The sequence below is a fragment of the Acanthaster planci genome, linkage group LG01, assembly GCF_054643075.1.
Source record: "Acanthaster planci isolate LZ-2023a linkage group LG01, COTS_SCS, whole genome shotgun sequence".
Taxonomy (NCBI): Eukaryota; Metazoa; Echinodermata; class Asteroidea; order Valvatida; family Acanthasteridae; genus Acanthaster; species Acanthaster planci.
This window is the reverse complement of record NC_141777.1, coordinates 37,746,694-37,762,186: the sequence shown is the minus strand read 5'-3', so window position 1 is coordinate 37,762,186 and position 15,493 is coordinate 37,746,694. Positions and strand designations below refer to the sequence as shown.

Here is a 15,493-nt window from a genome sequence, read left to right as displayed (position 1 = left end):
CCAATGAGACATTTTCGCCGGGAGTATTGTTCTTGGTCAGAAAGCCGTTCTTTAATATGGCGGACCTCTTTCTCCAAACTGGCAATTTTCGTATCCCTGCTAAGTAGCTCCAACTCCAAGGCCTTGTGGATATCCTGGGAAACAGTATCGGCAATGGCACTAGACAAAGCAGGTATCAGGATGTCCAAACGTTCCTGAGATCTCAGCACCTCGGTGAAAGCAGCTGTTAAGGCTGCCAGCTCAGATGGAATAAGCTCACCAGCGGAGGCTGGGCCCGACGTCGTGGTTGACGCTGGTCTTTTGGGCATGTTGAAGAAAAGCTCGAAAAAATACAACTTCACTGCAGCTCAAAAGACCACACACTTAAGATTTTGATGTGTGTAGATGTCTGTTGAAACTGCTTGGAGCCTTTCATCGAGGAAACAGGAGAAAGACTAAAAAATGAATAACTTGTCGGGAGCTACCGCAATACACGTCCGTTCGGTCTGGTTACATGGTTACATTGCCATCAGGATTGGAGGCTGATAGGATTGCGTATCTCGAGGCTAAGTGGCTCTCTAGAAGAGAGGTGTGGAGGGCTCAAGAGAAGAAAAAGGAAGAAATTTGCATAGGAGCTAAGGAATGATGAGGGGAGGAGGTAGTTTTTTGGATCGCGAAGCAGATGGCGAAAGGTCGGTGGGATGTCACCGGTACTGGCTGTGTAAAGACAAGAACGGTAACATCGTTTTTGACTCGCTAGTGAGTGCGTGAAGGAGATGCGGAGGGAGTATTTTGAGGGTTTGATTAATGTGGAGAACTTGTGGGATGGCGACATAGAGTGTGATATTGTCCAGGGACCCAGTTGTCGCATCGAGAGTGAGGAAGTTGTCGTGTGTATGACATGAAATACACGTAATAAAAAAGGATTTCAAGATGGCAGCTAGCTACGCACGAGTTTGACAAGTTCACATTCGGTGAGTCCGTTCCAGTTATTTCCCTATCTAACGCTACTCAAGATATAACATGGTGGCAGCACTGGGTTTCTGATATACCTGTGGACATTTGGGGCATACAATTATACCGTCACCGCCTCTTTTGAAACGGCTGATACGTTGGTAGAATTCACCGCACGAGTGACGGTTCAGCACCATGGCACAAACTTCACAACAGGGGGCGCACGCCCGCGCCCCGCTGATCGGTCGCCTCGACCGCTATGATGAGGTGGAAGATATCCGTATGAACTTGTATTTTCAGACAAATGACATTGTTGAGGAGAAAAAGGTTCCAGTTCTACTGAGTGCTGTAGGCCCCCCTGTGTACAAAACTGCTAAAAGCCTTGCAGAACCCACACCAGTTTATACTGAGAAGACATACACAGAACTGTGGGAACTGTTGATCATGCACTATGGAGCCAAAGTCTGGTTGTGTCAGAGCGATTCCGCTTCTATAAAAGGGACCAACAACAACCATCAGAGACCACTGTAAAGTATGCCATGACAGTGCAGAACTTGGCCAGTTTCTTGACGAGGCATTGCGAGACGAGACATTGCGAAACATCTTCTCGCCAAAGATGGACTTACCTTCACGGCTGCAGTGGACCTGGCCAAAACCCTTTAAACAGCTGTCAGAACTTGCGCAAATTTAATTGAGGGCAGCCCTCCCGTTGACTCAGCATCAGTTCTCGCACTACACAGAAATGCCAAGTAACCATACAGAATGCCATTGGGCCCAGCCCAGCTCCAGAACCCAGAAAGGAGGGAAGAAATGCAATAGATGTGGCAGAGATTCCAGTCACCAATCCTGCCCATCTAGTGGCCGGAAGCGCAACTACTGCCAGAAACTTGATCACTTCTCAGTAGTTTGTCGTTCTAAACCAAAGAAGTTGCGTACAGTACAACACGATCCAAGTGACACTGATGAGTGGGACAATGAAAAAAATGATTTCTTCGTTGGATTGGTACACAATGCTGGCAATGACATACTGAATGGGGATGTGTGGAAACACGAAATCCATGTGCAGGGCCAGACAGTACAGTTTGTGCTAGATACAGGCTCAGAAGTCAACATCCTACCTGCTGATGTGCTTGAATCATTGAAGCTCAGTGACATGACATTGTAGCCAACAACACGCCGTTTCAATGGCTACTTTGGTGGCAAAGCCAAACCTCTGGGACTGTGAACTGAAGAAGAATCGTCATTACTCGTTGGTATTCCGGATTCTTGTCAGTAGCCAGCCTGTCATTGGCAAGACAGCATGTGAAGCACTTGGCCAGATACAGCTGGTGTATACCATGACGTAGAGAGAACAGTTCGAAGACACAGGTTGTCTTCAAGACCCATCAGTTGACGTAAAGTTAGCTGAATCACTGTAGCGGAAGGGTTTCAGCAACAAATAAGTTTCAGTGTTAAGCACGTACACATTTGACTATTGAACTCGTTGGTATAATGGTATTTATATCACGAGAGGGCGCTCCGTTATTCTAAATTGAGTACCTGGTATCCGTATGTATGTACTAAAAATAGACCTTGTATCTGGGAAGACGGTGTGTGACCTCGGGTCAGGGAGAACAATAGAATTGGGGTCTTCCGTTGGAGCGTAGGTAAAAAGTTGTCGTTTTGGGGAGTTGGGTTGTTGTTACGTGTTGCTACACTGGAAAACGACATGGCGCCCTGAGTGTCACGAGGGAAGACTCACCACTATATGTTTGCCAGGGGATAATTCTTGAATCAGGGGGGATACTCATCACTTTCACATCATTTATTACCTGTACCTGCTGTGACTGACTGGAAGTCTACTCAAATTTTGGGAGAGCTGGAATAAATGCCAGAATCATCAAAATCAGACAGCCGTGTCTCAGGGCATCTGTTCGTCTGTCAAGAGACAATTGATACCCCGGCTCTACGCGGAGCCCCCTCAACATACTACAGTTTTTGGTAACACGGATGGGGTGGTGTTGATGCAGGTTGGACGCTGGTGCTGTTGATTTTGACGGGTGATTTTCCAATTGCGGGCCGGGAGACTTCAAGCTGTGCGGTAGTGTGCTACGCCGAGGTACTGCGGTGGTGTACGGGGTTGCCAACCAACAGCCAGGCGGCGTGCGTTGGCCGGGCCGACGCGGGTGTGCTGAGCCAGGCAGAGGTTTGTGAGCTGGACCGGCGTAGAGCGTGCTGTACCTGTCGGCGTGCGCGGCCAAGGACGCGGAGCGGTCCGGTGTGTGGCAACGGAGGACGGAGTTCGTCGAGGATTTCTACCGCCAGGAAGCTGTCCATCTCCAAGACCAAGTGGACTGGACTGGACTTAAGTAGTAGTAAATTGCTTGAAGTTTGGTTCATGTAGCGGGTTGTTGCCCAATTGCTGTACATATAAGTGGGATTCCAGTCAGTTGCAGGTAAAACTTGTTGACCTATTAATTGCAGTTCTAATTGTGATTTGGTTTAGTAATTTTGTAAAGTTACTGAGTAACGTTAGTGTACTTGTATGTTGGTGTAATGGCGACCTCGGAGTCTGCTCTGGTCGAGCAGTTAGTTAAAGGGCTAACGGATGCTTTGAAGCAGAGCCGACCCACTGTACAGAGGCCAGTTAAGTTGTCATGTTTTTCCGGTAGGCCAGTAAAACCAGGGGATCCGACAGTCAAAGAATGGCTCGAGGAAGTTGAAATATATTGTCAACAGTGCAAGATACCTGGTTCGGAAAAAGCGCAAATTGTGTTGAACCATCTGAAGAGTACGGCGCGTGATGAGATCAAATGCCATGGAGAGGCAGGGTTAAATTTTGAGTCTCTCAAGAAACTTCTTCATAAGCACTTTGGGGGCTGGGAAACGGTTCAGTCATTGCATAAGGCATTGTATGAGCGTGTACAATTAGAAGATGAAACACTTATGGATTTTTCCAGGGTTCTGATCAGAATGTATGATCGGATACTGGAAGTGGCCTCTGACAGTGAGAAGGTTTCGCTGCAAGGTCTCCGCGACAAAGTTCTAATAGGACAGTTTGTGGCGGGGGCTAAGAGTCAGGGTGTCAGACTTGAGTTAAGGAGATTAGAGTTGTCCAAGTCTCAACAAACATTTCCTGAATTGCGTGATGCTGCGCTGGAGATTTTTCGTGACCTTGAGAGAGCTCCAAAGGCAAAGCGTGCTCAGACAAGGCAAGTCGTCGCAGATTGCGATGAGGAAACACATGATCAGAGATCTGATGTGTTTGTTAATAGTGCAATGGGGAGCAAGGATCCCAAGCATAGTACAGAGTTGCAACAGATGTTGCAACAGCAGCATCAGATTATTAAGTGCCTGCAGGAACAGCAGGCCCAGTTGCAGAAGCAACAGGATCAAGTACTTGATCTTATGAAGCATTTGCTTCGTAGTCAGGAGTCTAAGGTTGTAGACAAGGGTGAAGTTGTGAAACCTTTTGGGAGGAAACAACTTGTTTGTTTCTCGTGCAAGCAACCAGGCCATTTTAAGAGTAGTTGTCCGAACCGAGACAGGAGTGCAAGCACTAGTAATAGTGGCACGCCAAGCCCTAAGGCTACAAACCCGGTTACTGTTCAGTCAGGGGGTGTGCAGCCACAAAGTAGGGGAGAGTTAAACTGACTCCCCTCACCACTGTGGGCCAAGTGGTTGAGGGATTTGAGAAAGAGGCCCCGCCCAAACTTCAGACTGATAAGGGAATGGGTTCCAATGTTAGGTCAGTAGATGAAGTCCTTGATAAACTGGTACGCACCAGTCCAAGGGCGCAGGTAGAATTGGCAGGTGTCCCAGTTAGCGTTGTTCTTGACACTGGGGCGGAAACCTCCCTTATAAGTGCAGCATTTTATAGGAGTAAATTGGCCGCACATGTGACCGGAGTGGAGCCCGTGGGTACCTATTTACGCGTGTTTGGCGTAGGACCTTGTGAGGTACCAGTTGAAGGATATGTCCAGATTCCCCTGAGGGTTTTCAACCAGACGGTTGAGGCACTTTCCTTGTAGTAAAAGAGAGCCCCGAGGTTGGTTTGGGGAGTGGGCGTGGCCCCGTTCTTTTGGGTTGCAATGTTTTGCACCAGTTAAGAAACATGGTGGTAGATCCCTCACACCGAGATGCAGAAGCATGGAATGTGACATTACAGTGGTATAATCTGACTAAAAGGGAGCCGGGTAGGGTTTCGGTAGAGCAAAAGAAGCCTGTAGTTGTCCGTACGGGGCGTTGCACGACATTTATTCCCCCAAGGGAAGTGCGTTCCGTAAAGTGTAATGTGCGTGTACCTTCAAATGTGTGGGAAGGGAAGACTGTGGTGCTAGAGGGAATTCGGGACAGAATTTCGGGAGGGGGAACAGCATCAGCTCAGTTGGATCCAGGGTTAGGCAGTGGCTTAAGGGTCTATGATGCATGTGAAGTTGTGCGTGGGAACAAGGTAAATGTTCTTGTAGCTAATATGGGTGCACAAATGTTAGCTATTCCCCCACATTCTCAGGTGGCATTCCTCAGTGAGGTTTCCCCAGCCGTTCAGGTTGATTGTGATTTGGAGGGTAGTCAAGTGAACGTTTCTGTCAATAGGATAATGACCCTGTCAGGTGATAGTTATTACGACACGGGTCCGGAGGAGCAGAGTCCTCCAGAGTCAGATTCAGTATTGGGGAGCGATAAACCACAGAAGTCTGAGATACATGTATATAAGGATGGAAGTTATTATCAGTTACCACCAGGAGTGGACTTAGGTTCATGTGATTTGAGTAGTGAAGAGCTAGATCGTGTTGTACATTTGATTCAGAAACACGATGCTGTATTTTCTAAGGATTCACTTGACTTGGGTACATGTGACAAAGTTCCACACAAGATACACACTGTTGATGAGGTGCCAGTGAGTCAACCGTATCGTAGGATACCTCCACAGTATATTGGAGAGGTTAAGGAGTTGCTTCAGAGGTTTTTGGAGCAGGGTATCATCCAGAGGAGTGGCAGTCCATGTGCGAGTCCCATTGTTCGCATATGTGTTGATTATCGGAGGCTAAACGCGAAGACGGTACGCGACGCGTTCCCGCTGCCGCGTATCGATGAATCGCTGGAGGCTCTGCGTGGTGCGCGCTACTTTTCATCTCTCGATCTTGCGCACGGGTATCATCAGGTTGTAATGGATACGGAGTCCATTCCAAAGACTGCTTTTCGTGTTCCTTTTGGGTTATTCGAGTACACCCGGATGCCTTTCGGGCTTGTAAATGCACCGGGCACTTTTCAACGCACAATGGAAATGTGTTTAGGTGATATGAACCTCACCGAGCTTCTTATATATCTGGACGATGTCCTTGTATTTTCTGGCGATGTAGAGGAACACATTAGTAGGCTAGGTAAAGTGTTCACCAGAATTGCTGACTTTGGATTGAAGGTAAAAGGGGGGAAGTGTCATTTCTTCCAGTCACAAGTAACTTACTTAGGACATGTTGTGAGTTCTGAAGGCATTTCTGTCGATGCCGACAAGGTCCAAAGGGTCAAAGACTGGCCGGTTCCCACAAGATCTGGGGAGCTGAGGTCGTTCTTAGGATTGGCAGGATATTATAGGAGGTTTATTGCCGGGTTTTCTAAGATTGCAGCACCTCTCCATGAGTTATTGCCCTCATTGGTCAAGGGAAAGCCAGTTGTGAATCAAAAGAAGTTTGAGTGGACAGCGGAGGCCGATGAGGCATTCTGTAGGTTGAAACAGGTGCTCACGGAGGCTCCGGTGCTTAAGTACCCAGATTTCACTAAGCCGTTTGTGCTGGAGGTCGATGCCTCATTGAAAGGCTTAGGGGCATGCCTCGCCCAAGAAGATGAGCAAGGGAGGCGACATCCAGTTGCTTACGCTAGCAGGGGGCTTAGGGGTGCTGAGCGTAATTATCCCGACTATAGTTCGTTTAAACTAGAGTTGTTAGCGTTAAAGTGGGCGATTGTCGATAAATTTCGTGATTACCTTGTGGGGGCGAGATTTACAGTGTTGACAGATAATAACCCTCTTGCACATCTAAAAACTGCAAAGTTAGGGGCGTGTGAGATGAGATGGGTTGCTCAACTTGCTGCATTCAACTTTGGCGTTCAGTTCAAGTCAGGGGTTAGTAATAAGTGTGCAGATGCTCTTAGCCGGTATCCTGGCCATTGTTATTGTTCAGCCAGTGAGGTTGAACAGGTGTTCCAGTCAATGGTACACTCCACTTCAGTTCCACTTCGGGTAGATGTCTCACGGGCTGCCGTTCGTGAGTCAAATGTGCAGGATCACTCTCCAAGCGGAAACCCGCCGAGTGTGTTTCCATCATGGACTTCAGACCAGTTGTCGGCCTTGCAAAAGGACGATCCGGAGTTGGGGATTGTTTGGAGGCGTTGGGAGGCAGGTTGGCGTCCAGGGGAGCCGGTGGCGGATTTGGGTTCTGAGTCACCCGAGTTGAAAGCGTGGGTGTGGCAGTGGCCGCGTTTTGTTGAACGTGACGGGGTTCTCTGCCGTCAGGTCAACGGTCCATTGCATGGAGAGTTGTTTCAGATTTTACTGCCGAAATGTCTCATCCCTCGGGTGATGCAGGGTTGTCATGATGGATGGGGACATCAGGGTGTTACCAGGACTTGCTCACTCTTAAGGAGGCGAGTCTATTGGCCCAACATGGCTACCATGGTACGCCGTTATATTAGTCAGTGTAGGCAGTGTATAACCGCGAAGGCCATGGAACCTAAACCCAGGACGCCTATGCGTCACCTACTTGCGTTTAGACCGCTCGAGGTTGTGGCGATTGACTTTGTGAAGCTTGACAAGGGAAAGGGTGGTTATGAAGATGTTCTGTCATTACAGATGTTTATACCAGATTTGTGCAGGCGGTACCTTGCAAAGATCAACTTGCTGTTACGGTAGCCAAAGCTCTTATACAGCATTGGTTCACTCGTTTCGGGATCCCTAGTAGAATACATAGCGATCAGGGAAGGAATTTCGAAGGGGAAGTAATCCGGGAACTTTGTGCTTTGTATGGGATAACTAAATCTAGAACAACACCCTATCACCCTGAAGGAAATTCACAGGCAGAACGGTTCAATAGAACATTGTTCAGATTAATCAAGTCCCTTAGTGAGCGGGATAGACGCAAGTGGCCTGAGTTCTTGGCTCATTTAGTGTTTGTATATAATGCCACGCCACATTGTGTGACTGGGGAGGCACCGTATACTCTCATGTTTGGGAGAGAACCAACTATTCCTTTAGATCAGCTTCTTGGGAAAACTCACAGTGATTGGGGCCAAGACTTTGTAAAAGAGCAGTCACAGTTAATTGATAGAGCTAACGAACTAGTCAGTGATAGAGTAGCTAAGGTTTGTAACCGTAACAAGGCTGCTTACGATGTGAAAGCTACTGCAAAACCTATTGGAACTGGTACACAAGTGTTGTTGAAGAAATGTGCATTTCGGGGGCGACACAAATTGGCAAATGCATATGAGAGCACACCCTATGTAGTTGTTGGAGTTAATGACCATGGTGATGTGTATCACATCCGACCATTACCGGGAGGGGAACAAAAGAGTGTTCACAGAAGGTTGTTACGGGTTTGTCCGCCAGAATTTGGGGAGTCAAGCAGTAGTAGTGAAACTGAGTCAGATGACTCTGATTGGGGTTTTATTGAAACCAGTGGTAATGCTGCAGAGCAGACTCCGAGTTCGGGTGCGAAGCTGGTTGACCAACAGAAAGTAGGGGAGCCAGCCACGGGGTCTAATAGGGATGTAAAGCCTCTTTGGAGATCCAAGCGGAGTACCCGTGGGAAGCATAAAAACCCATTTCATTTGCCAAGGTCAGCGGTGCGCTGAGTATTTAATACCAAGGGTTGGTTGGTAGTGCCCTGTGTATGGCTGAAGGTTGGTTTAAAGGCCGACTGTTGGGAAGGACTGGGGTATCCAGCTTCCTTGCGGGCGCCCCAACTGGATAGCAGCGCAGTGTCTACAGCCACCGTAGTCAGGTTTGTTGTTAATCATTGGGTGTAATCAAGCGGGCAATGTGTGTTGGTGAGTCCCACTACCAATGGAAGTAGTTCACATATTTGTATTGTTCGGACATAGTTTTGTTAAACGCCTTCGCCACCAGCGTGGATATTTTGATATTGAGTTGTCGAAAGGTACTTATTCGATAAAGTGTCTTGGGGAGGGTGGTCTCACAATTGGCCGTGTGCTAAGAGACCCTCAGCGATATTTGAATCAACTTAGGGAGGCTTCACCTAAGGTGCTTATTCTTGATCTGGGAACCAATGATCTGTGTTCTAGGGAGAATAGTCCGGAGGCGGTACATGTCTCTATGTGTAAATTAGTTAAAGAGTTTTCAAGTTGGGGTATTACGCCAGAGGTTGTTGTATTCTTACCCGTTTTACCACGAACAAGTGGCATGAGAAGTTACCAAGTTTCATTAGAAGAGTTCAATGAAAGAGTACAATGTTTCAATGAGTTGCTAGAGTGTTCAACATTCACAGAGGATAGATGGTGGCTGTGGCGACACAGGTCCCTGAGAAATCCTAGCTTTATCCTTGACGGGGTACACTTAAACCAGTTGGGTATGATGCATTACGAGAAGACACTCAGCCGGCTTGTTAAGTTTTTTGAATTTCGAGTTTTGTAAATTGACCAAAAAAAACCCCTCTGGGTCTACTTTCTAACTTGATGTATGTCAGTATTCTGCTTTGCTAAGAGTAGCAAGAGTTATCATTGTACAAATGGACACATTGTGTTACATGGTCTGTTTTGCTGTTTATTTAACTGAAATTGTTAAAAAAAATCATAGTTTGTATTGATTAGTAATCCCTGCGATCTTCAGGCGCAGATCGTTAAAGTAGGGGAGGATGTAGCGGAAGGGTTTCAGCAACAAATAAGTTTCAGTATTAAGCACGTACACATTTGACTATTGAACTCGTTGGTATAATGGTATTTATATCACGAGAGGGCGCTCCGTTGTTCTAAATTGAGTACCTGGTATCCGTATGTATGTACTAAAAATAGACCTTGTATCTGGGAAGACGGTGTGTGACCTCGGGTCAGGGAGAACAATAGAATTGGGGTCTTCCGTTGGAGCGTACGTAAAAAGTTGTCGTTTTGGGGAGTTGGGTTGTTGTTACGTGTTGCTAACACTGGAAAACGACATGGCGCCCTGAGTGTCACGAGGGAAGACTCACCACTATATGTTTGCCAGGGGATAATTCTTGAATCAGGGGGGATACTCATCACTTTCACATCATTTATTACCTGTACCTGCTGTGACTGACTGGAAGTCTACTCAAATTTTGGGAGAGCTGGAATAAATGCCAGAATCATCAAAATCAGACAGCCGTGTCTCAGGGCATCTGTTCGTCTGTCAAGAGACAATTGATACCCCGGCTCTTATCGGAGCCCCCTCAACATACTACATCACCTACGCCATACCGCGTGACCACTCCTCGCAGAATCCCCTTGCCTCTACTTCCCCAGTTGAAGTAAGAGTTGGAAAGAATGGCTAGCCAGGGTATTGCATTGCGAAGCGCATCACTGAGCCAACAGATCGAGTGGTATGCACACCACTCTGTTGGCTCCAATCGTGATAGCCCCAAAGAAGAACAACCAGATTCGACTGTGTATAGATCTGCGACAGTTGAATAAAGCCGTGCAGAGAGAGCGTTTCACTGTCCCCAGCCTGGAAGAGGCTCTAGGTAAGATCAGAGGTGCACGAGTGTTCTCCTTACTCAATACAAAGCACGATTTTTGGCAGATACCCCTGGCAGTGACAGTCAGAAACTGACAACAATCATAACTCCACTCGAGCTACTAGTGAATCTGGATGGAGTTGTTGTCTAGGCCTACATGGATGATATTCTCATCACTGGCCGAACTCAGGCAGAGCACGATCAATGAGTGCATCACATCATCCAACTGCTACAGAAGGTACCTGCGACTGAACAGGGAGAAATCAATGATTGCTCAAGAAAGTATTACCTTTCTTGGTCTACAGTTGGACAAGAATGGAGTACATGCTGATCCCACGAAAATTGCAGCAATTGTCGAATCAAAGGATGCAGTAAAGAGACTCATGGGCATAGTCAACTGGTTGTCCCGCTCTATCCAGAATGCAGAGTCAGTAGCAGACACTATCACAGATCAACTGAAGACAACGTTGACTGGATGTGGGGAGCATAACAAAAGACTGCATTCCGACAACTCAAAGACAGTCCTCATTAGATCGCTCACACTGGCCTTCTATGATCCCGCTAAGCCTACCATGGTAAGTGCAGATGCCAGTAGCTATGGGCTGGGAGGATGTTTGCTCCAGAAGCAACAGGATGGGACATGGAAGCCAGTGGCCAACGTTGCCGTATCATGAATCCTGCTGAAAGGAAGTATGCCCAAATTGCGAAAGAGTTATTAGCCAGTGCATGCGAGAGGTTCTGTGTCAGGGGGCTTCATGTGACACTACAAACCGACCTCAAGCCACTGGTGTCCTTGATGAAGAGATACTGGATGAAGAGATACCAGCGGACTGGCAGAATGGTATTCTAGTTCCACTCTTCAGGGAAAAGGGGGACCCACTGGAATGTGGCTCATTCAGGGCCATTAAGCTACTAGAGCAAGCCATGAACATCTGGGACAAGGTACGTGAGGCAATACTCCGTGGCTGGGTGAATATTGATGACACGGAGGTCGGTTTTATGTCAGGCAAAGGGACAACAGATGTCATTTTTATTGTGCGTCAAGTCCCAGAAAACATCTAGTAAAGAACAAAAAAGTGAACTTCGGCTTTGTGGATTTGGAAAAGGAATTTGATAGTGTACCCAAGGAGGTGCTGAGGTGGGCGACAAGGAAGATGGGGGTGGAGGAGTCTGTGGTTGGTGAGAGCGGTAATGTTTCTGTACACAGGGGCGGAGACGGAGGTGAGGACCTCGGGCGGTGACAGCAGGAGCTCCGGGTTAAATGTCGGGGGGCAGGTGACGAGCTTTTTGGCATGGCCGTGTGGTGCATGCGGTAAAGGAGTAGCCGCCAACTCTGTCCAGTGTACAGCATGCTGGAAAAGGGTACACAGGAGATGTAGTGGAATGAGGGGCAGTCTGCAGGTGGCCAGCTCAACTTTTACTTGCAGGCGCTGCCGGGGAGAGGTTCCACAGTTGGAGGAGATTGAGGAAGATCTTAAAAGGTTGATTGCGAGAGGTACAGTGTCGTTCGGTCGTTCTGCTACCTGGGTGATTTGCTTCGCAAGGAGGGTGGAGCGGACGCCTTGGTGGTAGCGCGTGTGAGGTGCGACTAGGCAAAGTACAGGGAGCTAGCTCCATTCTTAACATCAAGGTCTCCACCCCTGAAGGTGAAAGGTCGGGTCTACTCCCAGGCTTTGTTCAGAGCTCTATGGTGTATGGCAGCGAAACATGGCCAATGAAAGCGGATCAAGAGATGGCGATGGAAAGGGTGGAGATGAAGATGATCCGGTGGATTTGTGGCGTGTCTCTCTCAGACTCTGTTCCAAATTAGTTGAGGAAGAAAGTTGAGGTGGAAGGGATTTGGAAGGTTGTGAGGAGGAGCAGATTGAGATGGTATGGTAAGGTGACCAAGGAAGACGCCTGCTGGGTCAAGAGATGTATGAGGTTGGAGGTGAAGGGGTCTTGACCACTCGGCCGACCGCGGAAGGCCTGACGGGACTGTCTTCCGACATGCGACTGCGGGGTATGATTGCAGAAAACGCAAGGGACCAGACTAGGTGAAAGGCCAACGTAGTAGGAGCCAAGGCCAACCCCTGCGCAAATTGGACCACGGCCTTAAAAAATACCGATGGGGATGTCGAATTGTGTGCACTGCACGCAAGCTGGCAGCAGAGTGCTATTGTAGCCTTAATTCCAGGGGCTCAAAAACTAACCAATACTGTAAAGTTCATGTGTTTTTTTTGGGGGGGGGGGTAACCCTCATCCAACTATTGGCCTTTAAGATAAATTCTCTGCTTAATCTGCATAAAGGGTAAGAAGCTCTGCTAACTAAACCTTCTCTCTAATAAATTTATAATTATGCACGCATAGGTACAAATGGCCTTGGTGGCGGCTTAATTTCGCTTTTCCGCTTATAATCCCTTGCGCACAGGAAAAATCACAATTGTAAGGTCTTTTACAGAGCACGAAAAATTCCGCTCAGATAAGAAACTCATAGCAGAATGATTCAATGAGATATCTTGAAAAAGAAAACGAACAAAGCCAGAAAACCTGAGAGAAAATTATCAAAATCGCTCCCTGTACATTTTCAATGGTCCTTGCTGCCAAGGTTATTTGTGCACATGTGTGCATAATTATGAATTTATTAGTGAAAAGGTCTCTTTCTTTGACCTTTTGCTAAGTTAAAGACAGGTGTTTTTAAAAATTCTTATTTTCAGCTTCTTTAAACCGCTAAAACGAGGAGAATCGTAGAGAAATTTGATCGTGAAGTGTGAACCCGGACACTTATTCTGCAGTGCCCATTTATGTGCATGCGCGAATAATGATTAATTTATTAATGAATTGGTGCATTACACTGTGCAAAGCGTTGGCCGGTCAGACTTGTAGATCAAAACGAAATCCTAACCGATTTTTGACAAAAATGTAGCTTCAAGAAACAGCCGTGGTAAGACGGCATTCATTAAGGAATAATAAAGAACAGCGCCAACTAAACTAACTGGCATGTGTATGTGCCGGTGCACAAGGACGGTTGGTATACAATTGCAGCATGCCTTACTGTACACAGAATGACCAGCCATTTTGTTTTAAAATTATAGGCTGGCGCCACTCTTTATAAACAGCGCTAGTGAATGCAACCTAGTCTTGGTCTCAAGAAATCCTGTATTCTATCCCGAGATTACAAACCATTACACTGTTTCATTCACATGAAATGATTGTATAAGATGTCATCGACAAAAAACGGCACAGGAGAACAACTCCAAGAACAAAATTTAACAAAGATGAATTTTTACAAATACATGTAGTTTTAATTTGGATGTTCGAGTGTAACTTTGTTGCGTATGTGTATTTTTAGCAAACTACTTGTGGTCAAATCGTAGTTCTCGCCCAAATATCTGAAGCAGGTGCGCCGCTATGTACAGCATGCATCTATTGTGCGCTGATTATTGCACATGTACACTGATGCATAACCCACCATTTTGGTTTACTAAGACACTCATGTTGCAACTCTCTTTATAAACAGCTCTAGTGAATGCATCCTACGACATTGTATTGGTTCTAAGACTTCCGTGTAGTTGATTCATCGATCATGATCCATCACCTCGTTGCATACAGGGCTAGTCTGGTTCCCTGACCAAAGATTCCCCGAGGATTGTTGATAAAATCCTAGGTCAGGTATCATTCAGGGATATATCATGACTCAACTTGTCAAGGGTTACAAGAAAAGTCCTGGGTGGATCCTGTGATTAGATGTACATGCAGGTAATTAATGTTGGAAGTCACTTTGACAACATGCAAGAAACTCTTTAAAAAATGTGGATAGGAAGGAAGCAACACTGTGTTGCATGTGTGTAACCAGCAAAAGGAAATATACCTACAGGGGGAGGTGGAAAAAAGGAGAAATTGTATGACCTTCTGGAACGTATTATTTTGTTTTATGTTTCTGGCGTACATGTTCACACAACGCAATGCAAAAAAGACTTATTCTTGGCATCCTCATGATGACGCAGGGCATGTTAAATTGCCCGTATTGTTAACCATAATCGTCACACGAGCTTGTCCATACGTTTAGATGGTTAAACCAATCATGGAAGAATCGGTTAAAACGATCACTGAAAACTAAGCACGAGAAGGAGGTCCAAATTGAATTTTTACTCACATCCATAAAAGGAGAAGGACGACATAATGCTCGAAATGGCACCAGTCTGAGCAGAGGTGCCCTGAAATTCATTCTGAAAACTGGAGAACAACACCCCGGTACACTGCGTCATCGCTGCGACAAGAAAATGTACAATGGCTGAGGCAGAAAGAACAACGAGTCCCCATCGCTTGCCCATGATAAGAGGGCGCTTTCCAACGTTGTCCCTTCAAAAAATAGCCGGAAAATCTGCAGAGGAAAAGTGTAGTCTTCTGTAGAAATTACATTAAAAGGACAATTGAGTAAAATTGGGCAAAACTCGTTTTAGCATATCCGTACATAATACTAAAAACATCGAATTTTTAACAAATATAAACAAATCTTTGGAAAAGCAAAAAAAAATTAGCACTTAACAAGAAAGACTTTGTCGATTACTTATCCTATATGAGCTTTAAAGCTTTGCATGGTGAAGGCAGCACGTAAGTTATGGAGGTTTGCGGTAGCACCACGGAAGGACATCTCTTTCTGAGCGTGTGTGGTTCTGAAAAGAACCGGAGGGTACTCAACGTTTAGGACAGTATGCTCTGTCTGTCGTCAGGGGACTACAGAGGTTCCAACAGGGAAGCTGCTTCATTGTGTCTGCAGGCGGTGAGGTGTGGAAAGGATGCTAACTCAGGATTCAACCAAGGGCAATTAAGCGGAACATCGGGTGATAGCAGATCAATGTGGTGTGTCAGCATGGGGGAAGGTTGCCAAGGGTATAGGAGAC

The 15,493-nt window shown here is 46.6% G+C and overlaps 1 protein-coding gene across 3 annotated transcripts in view; it reads right to left on the bottom strand.

Moving 5' to 3' along the window:
• The window catches only part of LOC147800725 (monocarboxylate transporter 12-like), a 29,648-nt gene that overhangs the window by 8,713 nt on the left and 5,442 nt on the right, over window positions 1-15,493 (bottom strand). For all 3 annotated transcript variants that reach the window (XM_087133339.1, XM_087133342.1, XM_087133334.1), the window contains exon 2: window positions 14,746-14,973. In XM_087133339.1, coding sequence (XP_086989465.1) covers window positions 14,746-14,923 — 178 coding nt within the window. In that variant the 5' untranslated portion in view covers window positions 14,924-14,973. The remainder of the gene's footprint in view (window positions 1-14,745; window positions 14,974-15,493) is intronic.